The sequence below is a fragment of the Lissotriton helveticus genome, chromosome 3_1, assembly GCF_964261635.1.
Source record: "Lissotriton helveticus chromosome 3_1, aLisHel1.1, whole genome shotgun sequence".
Classification (NCBI taxonomy): Eukaryota; Metazoa; Chordata; class Amphibia; order Caudata; family Salamandridae; genus Lissotriton; species Lissotriton helveticus.
The window spans coordinates 578,277,563-578,302,541 of NC_136061.1; the positions used below are offsets into that span (position 1 = coordinate 578,277,563).

Below are 24,979 nucleotides of genomic sequence, written 5' to 3' on the forward strand. Positions count from 1 at the left end.
GTGATTTTATCAGCACTTATTAATGTCCAATTTAGTAGCTGCCTTCCTCCCCCTCAGGGCGGGAGCTCATCTGTGTTCATCCCACAGTCTGCATGTGTAGGCCATTGGCTTGTATGTTTTTCATAGAAGTATCTACACTTGGCACTAAACTGAATGCATTTGTCAGTAAAGGTTGCACGCTTTGGGGTCTGTGTGTCTTTGCTAGTGAACTATCCTTATTTGTCAGTAAAGGTTGTGTTTCTGGAGGGGGCCTTGGTGTCTTTGCCGTTGACCACTATGTGGATGTCATTGCCAGTACCTTTGTCTTTCCAAGTGCCCTTTATATTTTGGTAGCCACTGGCTTTTATCTAATTACAAATCAATCAAGTCTATCAGGTTCTTGTAGAGCGTGGCTAATCACCTGCAAGGGTCTCAAGGCCGGATGGGGGGAGGGAGAGGGGTTGTAGTTCAGTCGAAGAGCCAGGTCTTCAAGTCCTTCCTGAATTGAGGAATTCACCTGTGAATTTCAGTGACTCTGGTTGTGCCTGTAGACTATATGTGTTTGTCCGAGGCCTGCATGTAGTGGAAGGACAAGACATGTTTTCAATTCAAACGACACAGGCTACAAAATATGGAGGGAGTTTGTCATTCTTTTTTAGCACCGTGTTTTGACAAGGGTACCTGGGAAAGTTTGAAGAACAAGGCTTGGGTTATGAAGACTCACCTGTCCCGAATGAAGACGAGATACAATTGATATAATAAGTTAAAAATAAGAGGGGAAGTTGGACCCCTAGAGGAAGGGTTATTAGCCTCAATGCCACAAACATAAGTGTGGCATTTATCAAACGTGCTCTTTTTCTTCCCTAGAAGCTGGCATTGGGAAGACATCCCCTAAGAACTATAGAATGATAATTTATGTCCTTAGGAATGCTCTCAGAGTATAAATCGGGGACCGAAACGGAAATGGTGCTTTTTATGATTGTATTATTCTACTTTGCAAGACCTAGACATCTCAGAAATGGGTAGGCTTTCATTGGCTTTGGTTTTCGTTTTGGCTAAAAGAAATATCACACAACAGTGGCGAGCATCAGAGACTTTGAATCTTAGGAAACAGAATGCAGGGATGAACTATTGCAGGGTTCTGGGAGCGTCTATGCATGAAGTCCATGGCTGCTGGGAAGTCACAGAAGATATGGGAGCTATGGATAGCTTATATAGGGGCTCTCATAGGGAATGTATTGATTACACTTAGTTCCAAAAATAGTTCTTCTAGGAGGGGCTGATTAACACTTTTCATGGTGCTTGTCAATTACATAATAACTGAACAGCACATTTATACCCAGTCTATAGTACGCAATGATGATGTTAGATGTTTTTCTTTTTTTTTCTTTGTCTCAAATGCCAATAAACCGGTTTTATTAAAAACGAATAATAATAAATGGTTGTATAATTTTTTATGATCTACATGGGTTTTTCTTTTTTTTTTTTTAAGTGAACGCCCTGATGTGACCATATAATAGGTTTGTGTATTTATTAAATAATAGGAACCACAGAGCTAAAGAGCACAAGTTTTAAATAATATTACATTTTAAAATAAGAATTTGGATTTTTGCGTGGTTTATATAGATTTGGTAATTGAAACCCGTAAACTAAGTCTACGCAAGAGTTAATTTATCCATATATTGTAATTCTTTGCTGCACTGTTAAAATAAACAATGTGTATATTTTTTCTCAAAAACAAGTCTTAAAATGATAGGGTTATGTATGACCTCCGTCCCTCGGTCTAGGTCAATCAATCAATCAGGGAATTGTAAGCGCGCTACTCACCCGTGAGGGTCTCAAGGCGCTGAGGGGGAGGGGGCTTGCAGATCTGTTCAGCTGAAGAGCCAGGTCTTGAGGGTCTTCCTGAAGGTGTTCAGGTTGGGGGAGAGTCTGATATCTGCTGGTTGCTCATTCCAAGTTTTGGCTGCAATGTGGGAGAACGATCTTCTGCCTGCTCTGGCTCTGTGGATGCGAGGGGTATCAGCCAGTGCGAGGTTGGCAGACCGGAGGTTTCTTTTGGGTACGTGGAAGTTTATTCTGTCATTGAGGTATTTGGGTCCGTTGTTGTGTAGGCATTTTTGTAGGCGTGGGTGAGGATTTTGAAGGTGATTCTTTTTTCCACGGGGAGCCAGTGGGGTCTCCACAGGTGTTGGAGAATGTGTTCGTTACGGGGGATGTCGGGCACAAGTCTGGCTGCAGTGTTCTGTATGGTCTGAAGTTTGCAGAGAAGGGACTTGTTGATGCCGGCGTAGAGCGTGTTTCCATAGTCCAGTCTGCTGGTGATGAGCGAGTGGGTGACTGTCTTCCTTGACTCCGGGGGATCCATTTGAAGGTCTTTCGGAGGATGCAGAGGGTGATGAAGCAGCTGGAGGGGACGACGTTGACTTGTCTGTTCATGGTGAGCGATGAGTCGCGTATGATGCCAAGGTTTTTGGCGTGGTCTGAGGGGGTAGGTGGGCTCCCGAGGGCAGTAGGCCACCAGGTGGTGTCCCATGCTGAGGGCGTGGTTCTGAGGACGAGGACTTCTGTCTTCTCGGCGTTAAGTTTAAGGCAGCTGTTGGTTATCCAGACTGTGACGTCTTGCATTCCTTTTTGGAAGTTTAGTTTTGCGGTGGTGGGGTCTCTGGTGAGGGAGAGGATGAACTGAGTGTCGTTGGCGTAGGATACGATGTAGCAGGGGCGGTCTTAGGCATGTGCAAGCTGTGCACCTGCACAGGGCCACCAAACCCCAGGGGCCCCACGCAAATATATATCCTTAATATAATAATCCTCTGACGATGGATACATATTTGAATGGCGGCCCCTGGCAGGGATTTGGCGGCCTCCGGCTCTGTTCCACTTCCAAACACCCTGACCCCCTCTCTTTACTGGCCTCCACGCCTGCGTTCCTCCTGGTTCCTGATTGGCTTCTTTTTTTCCCTACCCACTGCTGGCCCGCTTGTACAGGCGTATATAAGCCACGGCCACCGCCATCCTTTCATTCCCTGTTACTCTTGCGCAAAAGCAACTATAAGCTTTTCTTTTCCCGGCGGGTGAGTCGTCTTACAAGTTTAGCTATAATTTTTATAAAGTACTGGTGTTAGCGCAATAGTCATAGTTACTATCTGGTGATATAGGGGGCACACGACATTCGCGTACCCATTGCAAGCAAAATGAAGAAAATTCGAGTACACAAATCTGGTTATTCGAAACTGAAGAGAAAGGCGTCTCAGCAGGCTTTCGTAGCTTCACAGGAAGGAGCAATCCTGAACTTTATCACCCAAGGGAAAACTAAAGATGGAGAATCCTCCGGCCAGAGTACTGCTGATGCACTAGGTAAAACAGGCGCTGACGACCATAAACAAGAACAAACAAATGATGATATCCATGAGCAGAATGATACTCACGAGCAGACCAACGAAAATGAACAAGGTGACTCTGAGACAAATTCGGAAGGGTAGGAGCAGCCGCAGGTAGTGGTCATCTAACGTCTTTTCTGGATGTTTTATTAAAACACCTTCCTGAGCTCCGGGGGGCGCCGCCCCACCCGGACCCCCTCTTCCGGGGCCCCCTACCTATGCTCCCTGCCCAGGGCCGCCATGAGCCTAGAGCCGCCCCTGATGTTGAGGCTGTGTTGCTGGACGATGGCGAGGGGGGCCATGTAGACATTGAAGAGAGTCGGGCTGAGTGATGACCTCTAGGGGACTCCGCGGGTGATCTCCGTGGGGGTGGCGAGGAAAGGTGGTAGTCTGATCCTTTGGCTTCTTCCGGTGAGGAACGATTGGATCCAGTCCAGGGCTGTCCCTTGTATGCTTATCGCAGCCGCGGCCCTCCTGCAAAGCCCCTCAGCTGCCGCCATCACTGGCGTGCACACAGGCCACGCCCCCCTCGAGGCCACGCCCCCTTGCTGATATAACTGGCGCTGAATGCGAGCGTCTTGTCAGAACTACCACTCCTGAGGCAGAAGCCGGGAGCTTTTACTGCTTAGCTTTTAAAATACTTTCACTTACTTTCACTTGCGAGTCACGTAATTTTGTTGTTGTTGTATTTTAACTCACCAGCCTCTCTGTCGCTCAGAAAGGGACTGAGTCTGTCACGCTGGTATACCGCGCTGCGGATTTTATCGCAGCCGCGGCCCTCCTGCAAAGCCCCTCAGCTGCCGCCATCACTGGCGTGCACACAGGCCACGCCCCCCTCGAGGCCACGCCCCCTTGCTGATATAACTGGCGCTGAATGCGAGCGTCTTGTCAAAACTACCACTCCTGAGGCGGAAGCCGGGAGCTTTTACTGCTTAGCTTTTTAAAATACTTTCACTTACTTTCACTTGCGAGTCACGTAATTTTGTTGTTGTTGTATTTTAACTCACCAGCCTCTCTGTCGCTCAGAAAGGGACTGAGTCTGTCACGCTGGTATACCGCGCTGCGGATCTTATCGCAGCCGCGGCCCTCCTGCAAAGCCCCTCAGCTGCCGCCATCACTGGCGTGCACACAGGCCACGCCCCCCTCGAGGCCACACACCCCTTCACCTCACCCCTTGCAATAAAATTATGTGTATGTGGAGGAAGCGCAGCGGACGAGCGCAGCGGGCGCGACGATTGCGCGCTGAAGGCGCTTCTAAGGCAAGCTCGTCTGCGCTCGTCCGCGCCGAGACCGGGCCTAGGGCCATCCCCCCTACACCCCAAGCCGCAAAATCCAGGCAGTACAGTGCCGCAACTCTCCTTGAACTAAGGCCCCTTCAAAAGAAGTGCAGCCAACACCTGCTTCACGTGGAAAAACTCCCACAAACCTGCCCCATCTGCAAATCGACCCTCAAACCTAAGCCGGCCTTAGACCAATCACACGAGTACCGCATGTTCATGCTAAATTGTAGATCCCTACCTAAACATAGGGAGGAATTTGCTCTCCTGATGGAAGAACGTATGCCTGACATTGTCTTCCTGACGGAAACGTGGCTTACCTCAGACTCAGACCCGGCCCTAGTCACAGCCCTTCCACCCGGCTTCCAAATCACTCGTCAGGACTGGCCTAGGGGTAGAGGAGGAGGCCTAGCAATTATCTACAAAGAGCAGTTCCTCTGCCGAGTCATCCCAGAAACTATCCCGGACTGCGAGAGCTTAGCCTTCAGCCTCGAACTCTCCCCTAACAACTGCTTCTCAGGTACTTTAATTTACCGCCCCCCAGGCCCCCCCAAGCAATTCCACAACCACCTTGCTTCGATTGTGGCCGAACGAGTCAGCACCTCCTCTAACTTCACCCTGCTAGGCGATTTTAACTTTCACTTTGACTCTGTAGCAGCCCATACGGCAACTACACTTATAGATGACCTAGCAGCGCTGCAACTAAACCAATCTGTCAGCTCTCCTACCCACGTTAAGGGTCATTTGCTAGATCCAGTATTCAGCAACTGCGTAGATCTGGAAACTAGTCTACCAATCCCCCTGCCGTGGACTGACCATCTATTAGTCCCCTTTTCTTGGACCACACCTAGACCCTTAACCATCAGACCCACAGTAAGAATAGCCAGACCCTGGTCTCGCCTTCCAATTGAAAAATGGACCACCAAACTGGCTAGCAACCTACCTCCTCATAATGAGGACCCCTGCCTAGCAAACCAGACATACGAAGAATGGATCACTCAATCACTCGATCACTCCCTCCCCAAAAGAAAAACCACAATTAAACGTTCCCATAAATCCGCTCCCTGGTACTCAGAGGCCCTTAGGGCAAAGAAACGCCAGTGTAGGCAAGCCGAAAGGAAATGGCGTCTGGATTTCTCACCAGGAAATAAAACTCAATACCGAAATTTAATCAAAGAGTACAAAGAAGAAATCAAAGCCACCCAAGCAGCACACCTCTCTAATAAAATTATTTCAGCTAAATCAAAACCAAGAGAAATTTTCCAAATTGTGAAAAATCTTACAAAGTTGCCACCTAGCCTGCCTGAGACCAAATCCACAGAACATTGCAACAAGATGGCAGACTTCTTCCTCCAAAAAATCAATAAAATCTATGAATCCTTCCCCTCCCAGCTCAGACCAATTCTACCCTGACACCCCCTTCATCTCAGCCTACTCCCACACTGGACAACTTTCCCCCCCTCAATCTTGCGTCCCTGGATTCTGTGGCTCGGAAAGTTAAATCAGGCTCCCCTGGCAACCCAGCCCCGCCAGACATTGTCATGTCAGCATCCCAGGTCACTCTGCCCATCATAATGGACCTCCTGAACTCTTCCATTACCGCCGGCACGGTCCCGCCGGAATGGAAACGTGCCATGGTCCGAGCCCTGCTAAAGAAACCCAGCCTGGACCCCTCAGACCTCAGCAACTACTGGCCAATCTCTCTACTGCCTTGGCTGAGCAAAGTCTTAGAGAGATACATCAACGGCCAATTGGTCGCCTACCTAGAAAACCACCACCTGTTGGACTCCACCCAGACAGGCTTCAGACCCAAGCATGGAACCGAAACCGCTCTCCTCATGCTCACCGAGGAATCCAGAAACATCCTGGACCAAGGAGGATCAGTGGCAGTGAACCTCCTTGACCTAAGTGCGGCCTTTGACACGGTCATCCATGACATCTTGCTGGATCGTATGGCTAACATCGGTATCAAACACAAGGTATGGCTATGGTTCAAGTCCTTCTTGAAGGACAGATCCTTTCGGGTATTCGACGGCGAGTCAATATCCACTAGCAGACCATTAAGATGCGGAGTACAACAAGGCTCTTCATTAAGCCCTGAGCTCTTCAACATTTATATGAGGCCACTGGCTGAGGTTGTCCGTCCGTTTGGAGTTAAAATCATCTCCTACGCTGACGACACTCAGCTGGTGGTCTCATTGGCGCAGGAGGCCAATATGCCAAAGGGAGGAGGGCTCAGAAAATGTCTAGAGGAGGTAAAGAGCTGGATGTCCGCCTCATTACTTAAAATGAACGGGGACAAGACAGAGCTGATGCTTCTGGGCCCTGCTGACCCTAGCTCATTTAATGCTCTATGGCCACCTTGTCTGGGCACCCCCCCCGGCACCCAAGGACAACATCAAGAGCCTCGGGTGTGGCTGGACAGATCCCTCTCTTTTGGCATTCAAGCCACCAAACTCTCGGCTACCTGTTTCGGTCTTCTTAGGTTGCTAAAGAAAGTTCTCCATCTTTTACCCATGGAAGCCAAACAGGTAGCCATCCAGGGTCTGATACAGTCCCGCCTGGATTTCAACAACGCCCTCTACCTTGCTGCCCCAGATTATACACTGCGGAGACTTCAAACTGTGCAGAATTGTGCAGCTCGTACATTACTTCAGCTCCCTCGTCAACAATCTGTCAGAGCCGGCCTGATCAAACTACACTGGTTACCAGTTCGCCAAAGAATTCACTTTAAAGCCATGTGTATCGCTCACCAGGCCTTCTGGAACACCGGTCCCCTAATCACCCGTAACCTCGTCTCCCACTACCAACCAAGCAGAAACCTTCGATCAAACCAGACCTTCATGGCCACAACACCCAGAATAAAAAAAACAGATCTGGCGGTAGGACCTTCACCCATAATGCTTCCAAGACGTGGAACACCCTACCCCTTCATCTGAGAGCCAACCCCAACCTCTCCTCATTCCGGAGACAGCTCAAAACATTCCTCTTCAGCTCCCCTCAATAATGCTTTGCCAGTCTTCCTGCTCCATCCCCCCCTCTGTTGGTTCCTAGCGCTTGGACGCCCCCGGGCAGCAACCGCGCTCTATGAATCCACATACAAATACAAATACAAATACAAATGCTGGCTTCATGTAGTCTGGCGACTAGAGTGCGGTGAGACATGGTGTTGAAAGCTGTGGACAGGTCAAGGAGGATGAGGGCTGCTGAGTGGCCTTGGTCCAGGAGGGAGCGGGCATCATCTGTGGCGGAGAGAAGGGCGGTTTCAGTGCTGTGGTTGCTCCGGAATCTGGATTTCCGGTGTTTTCTTCGATGAATCGTGTCAGTTCCTTATTGACAGCCTTCTCTGCTACTTTAGCTGAGAAGGGGAGGAGCGAGATGGGTCGGTAGTTTTTGAGGTCGGTGGAGTCAGCCGTGGGCTTCTTGAGCAGGGGCCTGACTACGGCGCACTTCCAGCTGTCTGGGAAGGTGCCTTTTGTGAAGGTGGTGTTGATGGTCTGTTGTAGTCCAGGCGCAATGGTGTCAGGGGCTCTGTGGTAGATGTGCAGGGGGTAGGGGTTGGTGGGGGCTCCCGAGTGGATGCTGTTCATGGTCGCAGCGGTGTCCTTGATCGTGATTGGAGTCCAGTTGGGTCACTCTCTTCCCGCAGCTCTGCTGTGCCGTCTCTTGCCTCCAGACCCCGACCTCTTGCTTGGGAGGTTTGAGGCTGCTGCCCACTCCAACTGGGACCAACTGGGACCAGACTTTCTGCAACCACCGTAACCTTTCTCAGTGTTTTTTTTTTCTTAATTTTTCACTGTTGTGCCACTGTTATTGTGCCCATCTGTGTCTTGCTCTAATTCCACCACTGTTTTTATTTTCTCGTGCCTACCTGTTTCTTTTGCCTTTCGCCGCTGCTGCCCCTGTGGCCCGTCGCCCCGGAATTCCCCTCGGGGAATTCCCCCCCAGAATTGCCCCGCTCCCGCCTCCCAGCCTCTCTTCACTCCCTCCTCCCCTACTTAATGGCAGCCGCTGTGCGGTCCCGCAGCTGACGCGCGCAGCGTGTGCGCCACTGGCACGCCAAGGGCAAGCCCGTCCAGACCCAACCATGGGCAGCACCAGGAACCCTGGACCTCCCACTACCCATCGCTACGACACCACCACCCTCCTTGCACTCAACCTTGGAAGACTTAGAAAATGCCCACAGGCCTCGCAGAACACGACCCACAGTCAGTTCTCCTACCTCCATTGCCACCAGACCCTCACCGCCACCCCGGCCTCCAACACTGCTGACGCAAGCACTCGCGACACCCTAAAATGCATCCTCCTTAACGTACGCTCCGTACACAAACACGCCATTGAAATCTGGAACCTACTCGACTCTCGCACCAGACATCATCTTCTTCACAGAGACCAGGACCAGCGCATCCTCCACCCCCGACATCAGCACCACCATCCCAGGCGGATACAAGATCCAGAGGAAATACCGACCCAACCACCCAGGAGGGGGCCTCACCATCGCCCACAAGAGCACCCTCTGCCTCACAACCTCCATCGAAACCTTCCCCTCTCCGCTGAACACCTGCACTTCCAGATCCAGGCCACTCCCAAAGGGATGTACAACATCACAACGCGTTCCATTACAAAGCGTGCCTTCACAACGCGTCCCTTACAACGCAAGTTGTTACCACGACTTGCGTTGGGGGCGCGGATTGAGAATAGTATAATTTACTATTCTAACACCAGTCCCCGTGGACACTAGGGAAGGTGTTGGAATAGTAAATATACTATTCTTAATCCTATAGCGACCTCCAGCGCAAGTCGTGGTTACGACTTGCGTTGTAACGGACGCATTGTGAAAGCATTGCGGAGTGAAATCCGCGTTGTGAAGGATGTTCCCCCTCCCAAAGCCACACTACGAGGAACCCTCATCTAAAGACCCCCCAGCCCCCGAACACCCTTCGCCACCACCATCACTGACTTCATCGCACCCCACGCCATCACCTGAACAAACTACATACTTATTGGAGACCTGAACTTCCATCTCGACAACGTCAACGACCCCAACTCCAGTATCCTTCGTGACAACCTAGCCAGCATCGGACTTAAACAACTCGTCAACACACTGACCCACAAAGCAAGACACACCCTCGACCCCATCTTCACGGCAGGAAACAGCGTACAATTCAGTTACACAACGCAGCCGCCATGGACCGACCACCACTGCGTACACTTCGCCATCAACAAACCAAAGGCACCCAAACCAGCCCCATGCCCACCATAAAGGAACTAGAGCAAGGTTACAGAGGAGCAACTTAACTCCACCCTCACCCGAGACAACCACACCTGGGCACCCGACGCAGCCTGAGAACTCCACACCTGGATCTCCGACTGAGCAGACAAGCTCGCCCCGCTATGCAACCCCGACAGACAACGCCCCAGGAAAGCCGCCTGGTTCACCACCGCTCTCCAAGAACCCAGATGCACCTGTAGACGACTGGAGAAGAACTGGAGAAACACCAATTCAACCGAAAACCACACCACCTACAAGTACGCCATGACGGACTACCACAACCAGATGAGAGCCACCAAGAGGAACTTCATTCACAACAAAATCCTGGCCAACTCTAAGGAACTTTTCAGTGTCATTCAGGTATTCACCAACCCACGCAGCAAAGCCACAGACATCACCCCATCCCAAGACCGATTTCCACCCAGGGATCAAAAACCTCTACGACAACTTCATCGACCATCCACCAGGTGCCACAGACGCTCCCCCCCCTCCCAGAAACGCCAGCCAGCCCACCATCTCCAACTGGACACTGATCACTGCCGAAGACACCGCCTCGACCGTGAAAAGCATCCACTCAGGGGACCCCACCAACCCCTGCCCTCCTCACATCTACCATAGTGCCGCGGCCGCCATCGCACCCAAACTACAATACACCTTCAAAACAGGCACCTTCCCAGACGACTGCAAGCGCAAGCGCACAGAAGTCAGACCTCTGCTCAAGAAGCCCACAGCTGACCTCACCAACCTCAAGAACTATCGGCCCATCTCGCTCCTCCCCAGACTGGACTATGGTAACGCACTCTACGGCAGCATCAACAAGTCCCTACTACGTAAATTCCAGACAATACAGACCACCGCCGCCAGCCCCGTCCTCGGCATCCCCGACACAAAAACATCAGTCAACACCTACGAAGTCTCCACTGGCTCCCCGTGGAGAAAAGAGTCACTTTCAAAATCCTCACTCTCGCCTACCAATGCCTACACAACAATGGACCAAAATACCTCAACGACATAATCAACTTCCACGTACCCAAAAGAAACCTCCAATCTTCTAACCTCACACAAGCCGAAACCCCGCGCAACCACAGAGCCAGAGCAGGCGGAAGATCCTTCTCTCACATTGCAGCTAAGACTTGGAACGAGCTACCGGCAGACATCAGACGTGCCCCCTCCCTGAACACCTTCAGGAAGACCTGGCTCTTCGGCTAAACAGATCTGCGAACCCTTCCCCACAGTGCCTTAAGACCCTCATGGGTGAGTAGCACGCTTACAATTCCCTGATTGATTGATGTGAGAAAAGGCAATCTGGGAAAAATGTATCAAAAATGTATATAACTGCAGTATCAAGAAGCAAACTGTTTGGGTTTGAATCCTCAGATAATCCAGCTGAAGGACGCAGACTTTTGGATTTAGAAAAGGCAAGGGACATTGCTGCTGTACATTACTCATGACTTGTCCAAGGTTCTCAAACCTACGATCACCCTTCAGCTGATAAGTAAGTCTCCAAGCGGGAGCTGTAAAAGGACTGACACATGCGTTTTGATAGTGATTATTAAATTGTCTGCATCATAACAAGTCACGACAAAAGGTATAATAAAGATTGGGTTGTTGCACATAGAGACAGATGATAAAGTGGTTGCATTATGGGAACACAGAATATAACAAATTGTGTTTTGCAGAGTGAAGAAATAAATTAAACAAAAAACTACTAGTAAAACAACAACAAATGATTTGCGTTTTTCTGGGTGGGGTTGCCAGGGTTTGTGGTGGTGAGTTATTGTAAGAATGGATGGAGTACTGACTTGAATTAACTGTGTGTGTGAGTATGTGAGTGTAAGAGCAAGTCGTTGACTTGTATTCGTTTTTATTTGTGTATGTACTATGTATCCTAGTGATCTATATATGTTTGTGAGTGACCTAAATGTATTTAACAGAGACAAATATGGAATTTATAGAGACTGGAATGCGTTTCGTGGTGATTTATGTGTTTTTACAGTTAGCCTGTATAAGAGTCTCAAGCGTTTTCTGGCCATAGGCATGTATTTTGAAGGGAACGCATTGGTCATTAAAGAAAGCAAGTGGAAAAGGATGTGATAATCAATTTTACCCATTTCTTTAGACTGACAGGAGTTGTAAGACAGAGTTCTATTATCCACCTGCAATGTTGCATTGCCCAGTGGCATCTGTGTGCTTGATTGTTATCTGTATGTGCTATTCACTGATATGCACACATTTTCCAGTGGCCTGCATGTCTTTGTTAGGGATCTGTGTGTTTTGCCAAAGTCACTGATCTGCTTATCAGTAACCAGTATGTTTTTTACTGATGTCCACGTATTTGCCTATGGCCTCTATGTTTGCTACAGTTCTGGTTGTGTTTCCAAGTGACCTTAATTCCCTTTTCACTAACTAGCAAGTATTTTCTGGTATGAATGTGTGTGCCACTGCCCTGTATGTGTTTGCGACTAATCGTTATTTGATTGCTATTGGCTCTCCAATGTTTGCTTATGATATGTTTGAGTTTGGTAATAATGTTATATGTGAACTGAATTCATCTCAAAACACTGATATAGAGTTGTATGTAAATGTAAAGTTCGCACCACTACAATAAATAGGGGTGAAGAAGGTGTTTTATCAGATGTGAGGTTCACTAAACTAACTTCCACCCTGTGCAACACCTGACACAAAAAATATAAACGAAATATGCAACTCACAACTTAAAATAGAAATTAGAAAATAGAGTACTGCCCTATTAAATACCCTGAAGGAACTTACACATCTAAAGGCATGCTGCAGTCAATAGTGAGAGATAAGGAGTACCCAGACACCGCGAGTACAAGTGTGTGCCACTGGTTATCTGCCAAGCTGATGTCTCTGAAGGTTACCCGCGTCTGCCAGCCATTGGCCAGGTCTTTGTTCCAAAAGAGGAAGTGGAGCTTGCTCGAGGAGTACCGCAGGCCAACCAAGACATTCTTGCTTCCTTCTTGGATCATTGTAAAGATATATTCATTCTTCTGTGGGACAAGGTGTAAACAAGTTTAAGAGTTTGTGCCTGGTGAAACACATCATTACACTTTCAGTGGCTCATGGCAGTGTGTGCATGCCCAATGTTAATACGTCTAAAACATTAAAAAAGCATTTTAATATAAGTGTAAATAAAGATTTCCAAAATTCAGACTCAATAGAAGTGAAAATCCACTGAAGGTGCACAAAATCCACAATACATACTTGCCTCACCCAAGCAGTTGTAGTCATGAAACTGGGAGCATGAAATGCTGATCCCAGACCACACACATTCCTAGACAGGTTTGACTATATCATAGGTATGTAATATATTTTCCATTCCCATTAAAGTCATCATAGGTGTATGCCATTCCCATTAAAGTGTCACATGCACAGGAAGCACCCTTACCTTAGCAGGCATACTATCAATTTTCACAGTGATGACAAGAGAAAATTCTTCCGGGAAAAGATCACAGTGAACGAAGAGCCGGGATGCTGGGAAGCTGAGAGCATGTGCGGAAGTGGAGAAACGGAAACCACGCGCCCCTTGCGCCTGGATCATCCGTATCCCACTCGGTGCCGGCCTGGAAGGAGCCACTTCCGCCAGAAGATCCAATGGGCGCAAATCTGTGAAACGAGATTGCTTGGATATTAACAGCCTGTTGAGTACCCCTGTGGAGGAGATCTTCTGAAATAGAGCAGTTGTCAGTTGGTTATGGCAGTACAACAATGTATGTATTCTGGGATGGCACATAACACATTACAGTTGTACCATAGAATGTGCAATGTTCACAAGAAGCTGAAGGAGGCTAGCCTGAAGGACACAGGCTCCTGCCTCTAGTGCAATGCCAGAAAGGCTTAGTCAAAGGCAGTCACAATGTTTACCACAACTAAACCGCTTGCCACAATAATGTGCAAATAAATACAAGCTTTCAAATAATACATTTTCGGATCTATATATTTCGCCCCAAATTAATAAGCAAGACCTAATTTCTAACATTTTCATATTTTATGTAACGGCAGGTCGAGAAGACTAGTCATTTCCACTCAGTAGTCCAACATTTGTTCTTTAGCGTGACAATACCTATCAGTATTGTCATCCTAAAGAGTCATCTTTGGGTAAAGTCTGAACTTTACAAAGACGAGTAGTCATATACCTCATCACTCTTACAGGCAAAATATAATTTAGCAATTTAAAAAACAGAAAAATATGACTTTACTAAACCACTGCTTATTGACTGGCATAAACATGTAAGCTTCAAGAGTGTCGCTATTGACGCCTTGTGCTATTCTGTAACAAGTAGGCATGCGCAATTGCACACATCAGTGTGATAGGTGGAAAGCACTCGCCGCCACACAACACCCCCTGCTATTCTACGGTACTTGATTTTGCCCTCAGGTGTCCTGGGCCGACATGCAGTTGCCTTCTATGTTTTTCCAGATTCTCCTGTAAGGTAGAGGAAAGAAGAACTGCAGATCAGCTGTCCATATGCTCTTGAGCCCTTTCACCAGTGGAGTAAAGAATTTCAATTTTAAATTCTGGTCTAGCTCTGTTAAATGACAAATATTTTCTTCTTTCTTTTCTGCAATGTTTGATAATGTCTAGAGAGGGGTAGAGGGCTTAAATCATGAGAAATGGCGGAGGGTTTTGGGTGATTTGAGACAATTGATTGGATGCAGTGCGCCCCGCTGCAGGCAGCACCGGATTTGCGTTTCGCAGGCATTAGAAGGCAGCCCTCAGCCTGAAGCACCTCTGGCTTCGTGCTACAGACCAGCTCTGGCATTTTGCGCCGTGCACAGTTGCTGCAGGTCATCTGTTTAGGCAGGTTTATAGAATCTGTACCAACGTTAGAGACTCTACCTAGTACGACGTGCTGCATGTCCATGGAATCAGGCATTGCAGATGCAGTGGGACATGCATAACTACTGGTTATAAACATGGCTGGCTCTCTGGACAATGGGTAGTAGCATGCTTGAGGACCTCTTAATTAGCGCCATGTTATAGGCTATGATGATCACATGGCCTCACTTCAATCAATGTCCACCGGGGAGCAACACAACAACCACTAAAGATTGCAACTTATGCTTAGAACCCCAGAACATAACTGTTATGTTATGTTATACTTTTATTTATATAGCGCACGGCTACTCTAAAAGAGTGTCCCGGCGCTTTATGTAGGCAGCTCAGCAATTAAAAAAACATAACAACGATAAAAACAGAGACAGAGGAAAAAAAGGAACACCCTAGAGGTTAAAGAGCCAGGTCTTAAGGCTCTTCCTAAACAGGAGAAGACTGGGAATACTGCGAAGGGCGAGAGGCAAGGAGTTCCACAGCTGGGAGGCCCTGAAACTGAAAGAGCGACCCCCAGTGCGGGCCTTCCTCACTCGAGGGACCACGGCCATGAACAAAGATTCGGACCGAAGTGAGCGGGCCGGGCAATAAAAGGCAAGCCTACGCTGCAGATACCTTGCTCCCGAGCCAGAAAGTGCTTTATGCACCAGGGTCAGAGTTTTAAACATAATCCGCTTTCGGATGGGCAGCCAGTGGAGCGACTGCATCAACCCAGATGTTCTCGCTCGCCTATGAAGGCCAAAGATGGCACGAGCCGCGGAGTTCTGCACCACTTGCACAACTCACACAATAGCCATGCAGACTACACCTCACACACCAAACGTAATGTTCATGTTCAAGTCCAAATGTTGTAAATAATGTGACACATGAGATTATATATACCCTTAACCCTATGGCAGCGATGAATGCAGTATTATTTATTGTTTTGAGTAAGTGTTGTTATTTAAGTACATTAGGTTATAGTGGTTGTTATTTATTGGTATAAACAATATTGTGAGATCATATACCTTGCGTTTGGTGTGTGAGTTATGGTTTCTATGTTGTATGTATGTGTGATGGTGGGCACTCCATATTGCGTGCCCACCCAGGGCACCCAATATGGAGTGTTGGGGACCGAGGGGGGCCTTAATGACCCCACGGTCCCTGCTGGCTCCCCGCCTCCAGTGGGAGCAGGATTGCTCCTGCATGCAGGGAGAAGCAAAAATGCTGCGCCCTGCATGTGGGAATAATTCTTTAATCTGTTTTCCTGCCAACTTGACAGAGGGTCGGAAAACCGATGAAAAGTTCGCTCTCAGCAGGCAAGAACAGTTTTCCTGCTGGGAGAGGACTTACTGTTTGCTCTCGTTTGGCAGGAGCGGTCAAAAGCTCCCGTCAAGAAACAGCAAACAACTATGTTCCAAGGGTGGGCATCTCGGGGCATAGTGAGCCGGCCCTAGGAGGTGGCAGACCCCAGGGCCATTAATTGCTCCAGGAGGGGGGGCTTCTTTGTCATCACAAGGCCTGCCCCGAGGAGGTGGTAGTGCGCGTGGCTGACAACGGTCCAGGAGGCCGGGGCATGGCCTAGCCCCGGACAAGTGGTGGTCCCCGAGGCTATAAAGGCTGCTTGTATTGGTCAAGGAGTAGGAGGCAACTAAAGGTTCATTATGCTACCACCGCCTTAGGTGGATAAGGACACAAAATACCCAGGCAACTGAGCAGTGGGGCAGACTACCAAATATTCACAGTCTGTGAGAAAGGTGGGGGAAATCAAAAAACCCCTTGCCATTAAAGATGTGGGGCATCAATAAGCCTACACTTTAGCAAGAGATGGGGTCAAATAAGATGGGGATATGGCATACCCTCCACCCTTGGACAAGATTAGCAGCTTAACAAAGAAGCTCCTCTCCCCCTTTTGGCCAGGTGGAGTGGGGTGGAGTGAAGGGTCAGCAAAGACATATCCCCCGTTGTCCTTGGTCAAGGCATGGGGCCCCCAGGGAAGATGGAGTACTAAATATCTCAACCCTTGGGCAATGCAGGGATGCAACCAAATGCACAACATGTAACACTTGCACAAGAATAGAGTCTAATACATTACTCCTGCCACCTCTGCCAATGGTGGTATTGAAATCCACACCCACTGGCCTTCTGCAAGCTGAGGGGCTACCGAATAAACCCCAAGATACTCTGAGTGATGCACTGTTAATAGCCATCAACACCTGCAACTATTAATGCTTATGAAACTATGGGGCACATTAAAGCCTGTTACTTGTTTAAACTCAGTAAAACGCATGACAAAATGCTTATTTTGTATCGGAGATTGCAGGTAATACTTTGTATCGGAGAATTCAGGTAATGGGCAGCGGCACAAAGTTTTGGAGACTGTGGCTTATTTTTCTATCATGAGACTTTGACCCAGAGTAAGAGAAATAAAGGCAGTACAGGCGAAGGAAGGAAAAAGAGGTAGATGCTAAAACAGTGACGAGAGAATGCAGAGATATAAAAAAAATTACAAGAGAGAATTAGAGAGATTGGAAAAGGCAGGAAGTGTGGGATGGTGTATTTCCCAAATTAAGTACTGCATAATCTAAACTATGATATTCCTATTCAAAAAAATGATTATATGTGGATGGAATTACAAAACTACAAGAGTGTGTGAAACGACCATACATTCCCAAGATAGTATCTCAGATTTCCATTCAGAACTCATTTCCAATTATCACACATGACACAGTATGGTAGTACCTTAATTTTTGAAAATGACATGATTTGTAAGGAATATACACATATATTTACTGTCAGCAACTTCTGTTAAGGGAATAGGTAAACTGAATATGACCTAAAAGAAAAAAAGTCTACTAAAATTACACAGCTATGGGGATCCAGGAAAAAATAATTCCTCAAATGCACTATTGGTCACCTAACCCATATTATCACAAAAGACATGTAGAAAACATCACATATGAAAACAACCACAGTGGGCAACAAGCTGGGTTCAAAAGTGCCGGATTAAACCATGTGAAGGTCCCTAGGCAGTCAAAATTTCGGGGCCCCCTCGCAAATTACCTCCTAATACCAAATGTACCGTTGTTGAATGTTTTTCTATCTTTTGGTATAAATATTTAAGAACGCTTGAGTGAAATTTTCTTTCAAGATCAAATCAATATTATTTTGATCCGTTGTCGTGGGCCCCTACAAGGAGTGGGGCATACTTTGTCTATCTGGTAATCTGGCCCTGGGGCTCAGAGAGATTATACAGAGAGGAAAGGCTGCTATGGGTGTCCTCTCGGAGACTTAATCGAGTTTAAAGACTGTAGTACCACTGTCAGCACCTAATGCCCTCACAGACAGTATGCTGAGGACAATTGAGAAATGCTGAAGTTGCACAAAACAGACTGCATGGTTTAATAACGATTGCCAAAACAATACAAGCTGCAGTGTCACTGTTGGCAAACAGACATCCTGACCAAAATTATATGCAAATGACTGGTACTGCTGCGCACCTCAAGATTGCAACACTTAACTGAGCTAACCCTCCAGGTCAGACACACTGATGCCAAGTCCGCCCTGACTACAGTAAATGTGAATTTAGAAAATCATTTTCAGACAGTGGATAAAGCTATGAAGCCTTACAATAGCACCTGGAAATGACCCATCGTAATGGTAACTACTACAACCAAGGACAGCAAAAATTAAGATGCTATCCAAAGTATTCTGAAACTACCCACAAGCACAGCACACCAGAAACAAAGGTTTTTATTTCCCATGAGTGGAATTCAAAGAGGAGTTGCCCCGCCCTTGGGACTATAGAGGTCCATGCATCCCCTGAAATGTATCAACCCAAAATGTGGACCACCACAAGGAGTCGCCATCAAGGTGTCTGACACCTAAGGGTGATACTAGTAGGGTCGCAGGTGTCTGCATTACCAAAAATCATATGATTAGAAAGCAGAAACAGATAGGGGATGCAACTTGTGTGTTATGTAACCGTACACAGAATTGAAATGTGTTTTTTGAGAACACTAAAACACAGAGTCGCCCAGCACTTTTTGGATGGCATTGGAGTCGTGTGTGATGTCATAGAACACTATTGTGACGTCGCTAAATTCCATTGTGAGGTCAATAGACCCTAATGGGTGGTACCTGAACCCAGCTCTGATGACATTCACAACTATAGTTATGCCCCTTGCTGTCAGTATATAAGACACTGTATACACAGTGTACTGCAGAGAGCGCTACAGTGAAGATACTGTGCTCACAGAATAAATACAGTGGTCCGAGAGGTCTTGAGCTCAATGCACAGAGATGCCCAGTAAATCAAGAGAACAAATCCCGATTCAGCCATCTCGCAAAGCTTAATCTTTGGCAACTCATGTGTCTAATCGGGGATTAAACTGTGAAAACAAAAGGACAAGGTTTGCGACTGCTGCATCTAGTTCTAAACCAGCACTTCCTTCACGCACAGCTGTTTCGACCACATCCTGCACAGGGGCGCTTCTAAGCTCTCTTCTCTTACACACCTAGCGTCTACCTTCACTGGCTGGGATCGGCACCGGGTCATATTTACTCACAACCGCATAAAGCCGGCCCATGTTGACTTTTGCTTCAAAGTCACCACAGAGCCTTTGATCCGGGCCCGCGCCCCGTCGTTTGAACTTTATTGTACTCACCTGGCGGCCCCGCAGAGCGGGGTCTTAAATGGCTTCTGAGAATCGCTATTTACTGTACAGACGGCATTGGGTGTCAGCCGGGTGCCAGCGCGCGGGGAGCACCGACACAGCTGCAGCCGTTTATGGAGAGAGATTGTCACATTTCTGGGTCCGGAAGCGCGAAAAGATGCTATTTTATTTATACCACAGGGGTGATATGAGACCTTGTTTGGGTTTCATGGGGACACCGGTGCAGGATTCCTTCGGTCCCGGCTGCAGACATGCATCTGCTGATGTTGCCAAAACAGCGCGCCAGGCTTTCACTTCGACGCCCTGCCGAAAGATGGCAACAACAGGAGCCACATTTTTCAGTGGACGAGTGGCTGCAGAGGCGCAGTCGAGAACTAGGAGACGGTCAAGAGGCGCAGGAGCCACCTTTTAGTGGCATTTGCTGTAGAAGTATGCGTGAAATCGCAGGTCAACTGTTCTAAACCCCACAGGTCCAACCCAGAAGTTGTGCGTGCGTGTGTGTGTGTGTGTGTATATATATATATATATATATATATATATATATATATATATATATATATATATATATAATATATATATATATATATATATATATATATATATATATATATATATATATATATAAACGTTTTGGTTTGTTTCTTCCCTGGAAAAAACAAAGGTTCAATGGTCACAGGGGCATTATAGTTAGTACATTTTTTTTTAAAAAACCTTAGAAATTCGCTAAAAAAACAAAGGTTAAAGGGACGTTACAGTTAGGTTCAGATTTTAAACACACAAAACCTTAGAAATTCAGCAGATATAGTTATAGCTATCTCGCGCACTAAGGCAACTATAACTCGCGCACCCACCATGCAGAGTTCTCTTATCAATAATTTTACAGAAAATGTTGCAGTGATATTATCAACGATGTCATAGAAGGTGTTATAAGTGATGTAACGTGGGGTAGTTAGCAGTACATGGTGAGGGTGCAAGATATAGTTACCTTAGGAACGCACGTTATAGTTACTTGAGATAACCAACTATAACTGCTGAATTTCTAAATTCCAGCATGCATCCAACCCACGCGCTCCCTCCCCAGGTGCTTTTAGCACCGGGGACACCATCCTGCGGGACGCTTCACATTTTGTAGAGAAGGGGCCATGGGGCCCTCCTCAGTGGGTCATTTTTGGCCAGGGGACCCCATTCCTTAGGACCTGGCATATTTTGTAGGGAGGGGGGCATGTGTCCCCCTCCCTCGGCCATTTTTGGCTCCAGGGACCACAGACTCCGGGGTCTACCATTATATTTATGGCAGAGGGGCAGGCAGGCCCCTGCCCTGGCCTAATTTTGGACTCATGGACCCCATCCCCTGAGGCCCGGCCTTATTAAAATGTGGAAGGTGGGCCCGCGGACCCCCTTCCAGGCCAATTTCAGCCCCAGGGACCTCAACCCTCAGGGCCTGGCCAAAGTTAATAAGGGGGAATGGCCACAGAGCCCCCTCCCCAGGTCTATATCGATCCCAGGGCCCCATTCCCCGGGGCCTGGCCAATGTGTAAAGAGGTGGGGTGGCCGTGTGGCCCACTCATGCCGATTTCGGGCCAGGGGACCCCATCCCCTGGCGCAGGCCATTTACTAAAGAAGTAGAGGGCCGCATGACCCCCCCCCCCTCTTGGGGCCCAGCCAATGAGTTAAGGGGCGGCCTGTGCGCCCCTTCCCATCCCCTGGTTGTTTTCAGCCCCGGGGACCCCATACCCAGGGCCCAGCCAAGAAAAGGTGGGTGGCCTGGTACACAGGGCATCCACCATATCCTCATTGCCAGTATTGCTCCCACCCACAGGGAGCAAATAAAATGCTGCTTCCTGTGGAAAGGAGCAATATTCAGATCTGTTTCACTGCCAGCTTCACTTCGCATAGGGAAAAAGATCTGAAGTCTGCTCCGAGCTGGTTGGAGCATTTTTAAAACTGACATGGTCAGGGACCTCATTGATGATATCTCAAATGACATCACTCATGACATCATCCACAGAACCACTCACACCCCTATACAATCTCTCATACACCCACTCACACATGTACACAACCACTCACATATACCCATTTACAGACCCACACAAGTACTCACACAACCACTCACTCATCCATAGAGCCACTCACACACCCACCTAGCCACCTATAAAGCAACTCACCCAACCATTCACTCAGCCATACAGCAACTCATACAAGCAGTCACTCACCCTTAAAGTCACTCACACAGCTACATACTCAACCATACAACTACACACACATACATTTATTCACTTATACGCCACTCACTCACTCATACAGCCTCTCCACAGCCACTCACTCACCCATACAAGCACTCACACACCCACACGACCACTTACATACTCATTCACACATCCATACAAGCACTCCAACATCTGCTCACTCACCCATACAGCCATTCACATAAACACTCACTCTCCAAAACAGCCATTAACACACTAACTGACTTAACCAAGCACCCACTCAAACAGCCACTCACATACCCATACACTCACTTACACACCCAGTCACTTACTCATACAGCCATTCAGATACCCACTCACTCACTCATACAGTCACTCACACACCCACGCATCCACCCATAAAGTAACTCACTCAGCCAATCTCTCACCTGTATAACCACTCACACAGCCAATCGCTCACCAATATAGCCGCTCATTGACCCACACAGCTACTCACACACCCATAGACCCACTCACACATGGTTACAGACAGTCACACAACCACTCAGGTCACATATGTTAGAAATAGTATCACTCATTAGTACTGCAAAAAGAATAGTAATTTAACTTATACAGTAGCTTAGTATATATCTTTAAGTCTAAGAAACGTTTACACAATACTTATACTGGATGATGTCATCAGTGATGTAATTTGAGATGGCATCAATGATATCACTGACCATGTCATGAGTGATTTAATATGTTAGGTCATAAGCAGTGCATAGCGGGGACTATATAACTATAACTGCTGAATTTCAATGGTGTGTACGAGTGAAATCTGAGCCTAACTATAACGTCTCTGTTATGTTATGTTATGTACGTTATCTTAAATATTGCTCATAAAGCGGGCGTATACCAGATTGGTTTCATGGCACTGCTCTAAGGAGTGCGGAGTCCTGGGATTTTATTCGTATGCTTGTCTAAACAGCAATGTCTTAAGGAGCCTCTTAAAGCTCAAAAGGTCTGTGCAGGATCTGATTTCGAGAGGCAGGGAGTTCTAGTATCTGAGGCCTAGTACGGCGAACCTCGTTACACCGAAGCGCTTCAGTTGGAAGGAGGAGGTAGATAAGAGATGCATGTGGGCAGATCGCAGATTGCGCGTAGGATTGTGCCTTTCAGTGAGACTGTCAACAAATGTAGGGCTCCTGCCATTCAGGGATTTAAAGATGATAAATCCCACCTTCCTCATGAGGGGCGTGACATGTTGGCCTTTGTTTTGCTGAAAAATCAGTCTTGCTGCCTGGTTCTGTACCAATTGTAGTTGGTTAATTAGGTAGGCTGGAATATAAAAATATAGAGAATTGGCATAGTCTATGTGGAATATTACCATAGTTAAGACTACCTGAATTTTGGCTACCCGTGTGAGGAATCTACTGATTTTTCTTATTTTTCTTAACTTGAAGAAGCACGTTGAAATCACAGAACCAAATGGGTCTTCATTGTGAGATCGCTGTTAATTGTTATCACCAAGGTTTGGGCAGAATAGGATGGGGTGGGAGGCTGTCCTAGTTCCTTTGGCCAAAAGAGAGGACTCCAAGGGTTCAGTGTTCCCCCCGCTAGATCACTTCTGTCTTATCTGGATTGAGTTTTAAGTGATTGATTTCATCCAATCACAGATGAGTAGCATAGTAGTCTGAAATTCGTGGATGGATGCAGGGGTGTTGCTGATGAAAAACATGGGTTAAAAGTCATCTGCATAGTTAAAGGTGCGCACTTTTGTTTCCTTCAGGACATGGATACTACAGAGGAGGTGTAGATTAAATAGATGGTGGGAAAGTGAGGAGCCCTGCGGGACACCGCAAGTGGCACTCATCTTGAGGGCTGTGAACGGTCCTATGCGGACCGCTTGGGATCGACTTCTCTGTAACCTTTTTTTCAGTGAATATATATATATATATTATATATATATATATATATATATATATATATATACACACTATATATATATATATATAGATATATATATATATAGATATATATACACACATACATATACACACATAAATTAAATCATTTCTTTATTAATGTCACCTACCTGCCATGGTTTTAAAGCTGTTGAATATAATAAAAAAACACGTTTTAATAACCTCAATGCCAGGCATCATAGGAATGCCTCATCCTTTACATTGGACATAGGGAGGAGGCTTCTGAAGAATTGCATGGCCGAGTGCAGCTCCAGATTTTCTCTGTTGTCACTCCGTACTAGATAATACCTAAAGTGATCACTGAGGTAGTGAATACATTAGGGCATTGGTATGTGCAAAATAGGAAAGAATTAATGTCATGGACATGATGATGGTGAGGCTAGCCCTCTCTCACACAGCAAGATGGGTGCTGCTCAGGACATTCTATGAAGCTGAAAGCTCAGAACGCGATCAGTGCTCATACGGCATATACTGTGGGATGCAGTGCGAGCTTAACACGAGCTCCCTATCACATAGTGTGCCTAGAAACTGAAATAGCAGGGCAGCCCACTAGCCCGTGTTATGGGTGGACTTGTATGCATTTACATCCAATGCTCAGAGAAAAAACAGTTAACAAAACCTCCAGATGTTTAGTCGGAGGAAGAGCTCATAAAAAAAGCATTACTGCCTTTAACAGAACCCAGCATTCACCTTGAGGTCAGCATTATGCATGTAAGGCTGGTGTGCTACTGACTGTCCAATTAGCAGTGCCCTCTGTAACAGTGAATCGGTACAAAAGGGGGGGGGGGGGTGATGGACGGACCATCTGAACCGATCAAACACTCACACCCAGTCAACAGATCTGGGTTTAATCCATCACCGTTCTTTAGCCCACTCTGCCACACCAGTTCAGACATGGCCATATGCAAATCAGTCTAACTCTGTGCCTCATGGGAACAGTCCAGCCCGAACTGCCAAGCCATGCCTTCCCTGGACCGGAATCAAGCTTCCTAGGACCGGTTTCTGGCATTACAGCTGTCTTCAGCCAGGCTTGCTTGAATCCAATGGCAAAGTGAGCAAGGGACTCACGTCTGAGCATACCCTGCCAACTTATGGTGAACTGTTGACTGGGTGTAAGTGTTTGATTGGTTCAGATGCTCCGTCCATCACCACCCCCTTTTGTACCGCTTTGTTTGCCATAAGTTGGCAGGGTATGCTCAGTTGTGAGTCCCTTGATCACTTTGCACTGGATTCAAGCAAGCCTGGCTGAAGACGGCTGTAATGCCATAAACCGGTCCTAGGAAGCTTGATTCCGGTCCAGGGAAGGCATGGCTTGGCAGTTCGGGCTGGACTGTTCCCATGAGGCACAGGGTCAGACTGATTTGCATATGGCCATTAGCCTTGGCTCAGG

The 24,979-nt window shown here is 47.3% G+C and overlaps 1 protein-coding gene across 1 annotated transcript in view; it reads right to left on the bottom strand.

The window, feature by feature from the left end:
- The window catches only part of TSPEAR (thrombospondin type laminin G domain and EAR repeats), a 165,369-nt gene that overhangs the window by 91,677 nt on the left and 48,713 nt on the right, over window positions 1-24,979 (bottom strand). Inside the window, exons 2-3 of the mRNA XM_078683707.1 lie at window positions 13,318-13,535; window positions 12,681-12,919 (exon numbers count right to left, since the gene is read on the bottom strand). Coding sequence (XP_078539833.1) covers window positions 12,681-12,919; window positions 13,318-13,535 — 457 coding nt within the window. The remainder of the gene's footprint in view (window positions 1-12,680; window positions 12,920-13,317; window positions 13,536-24,979) is intronic.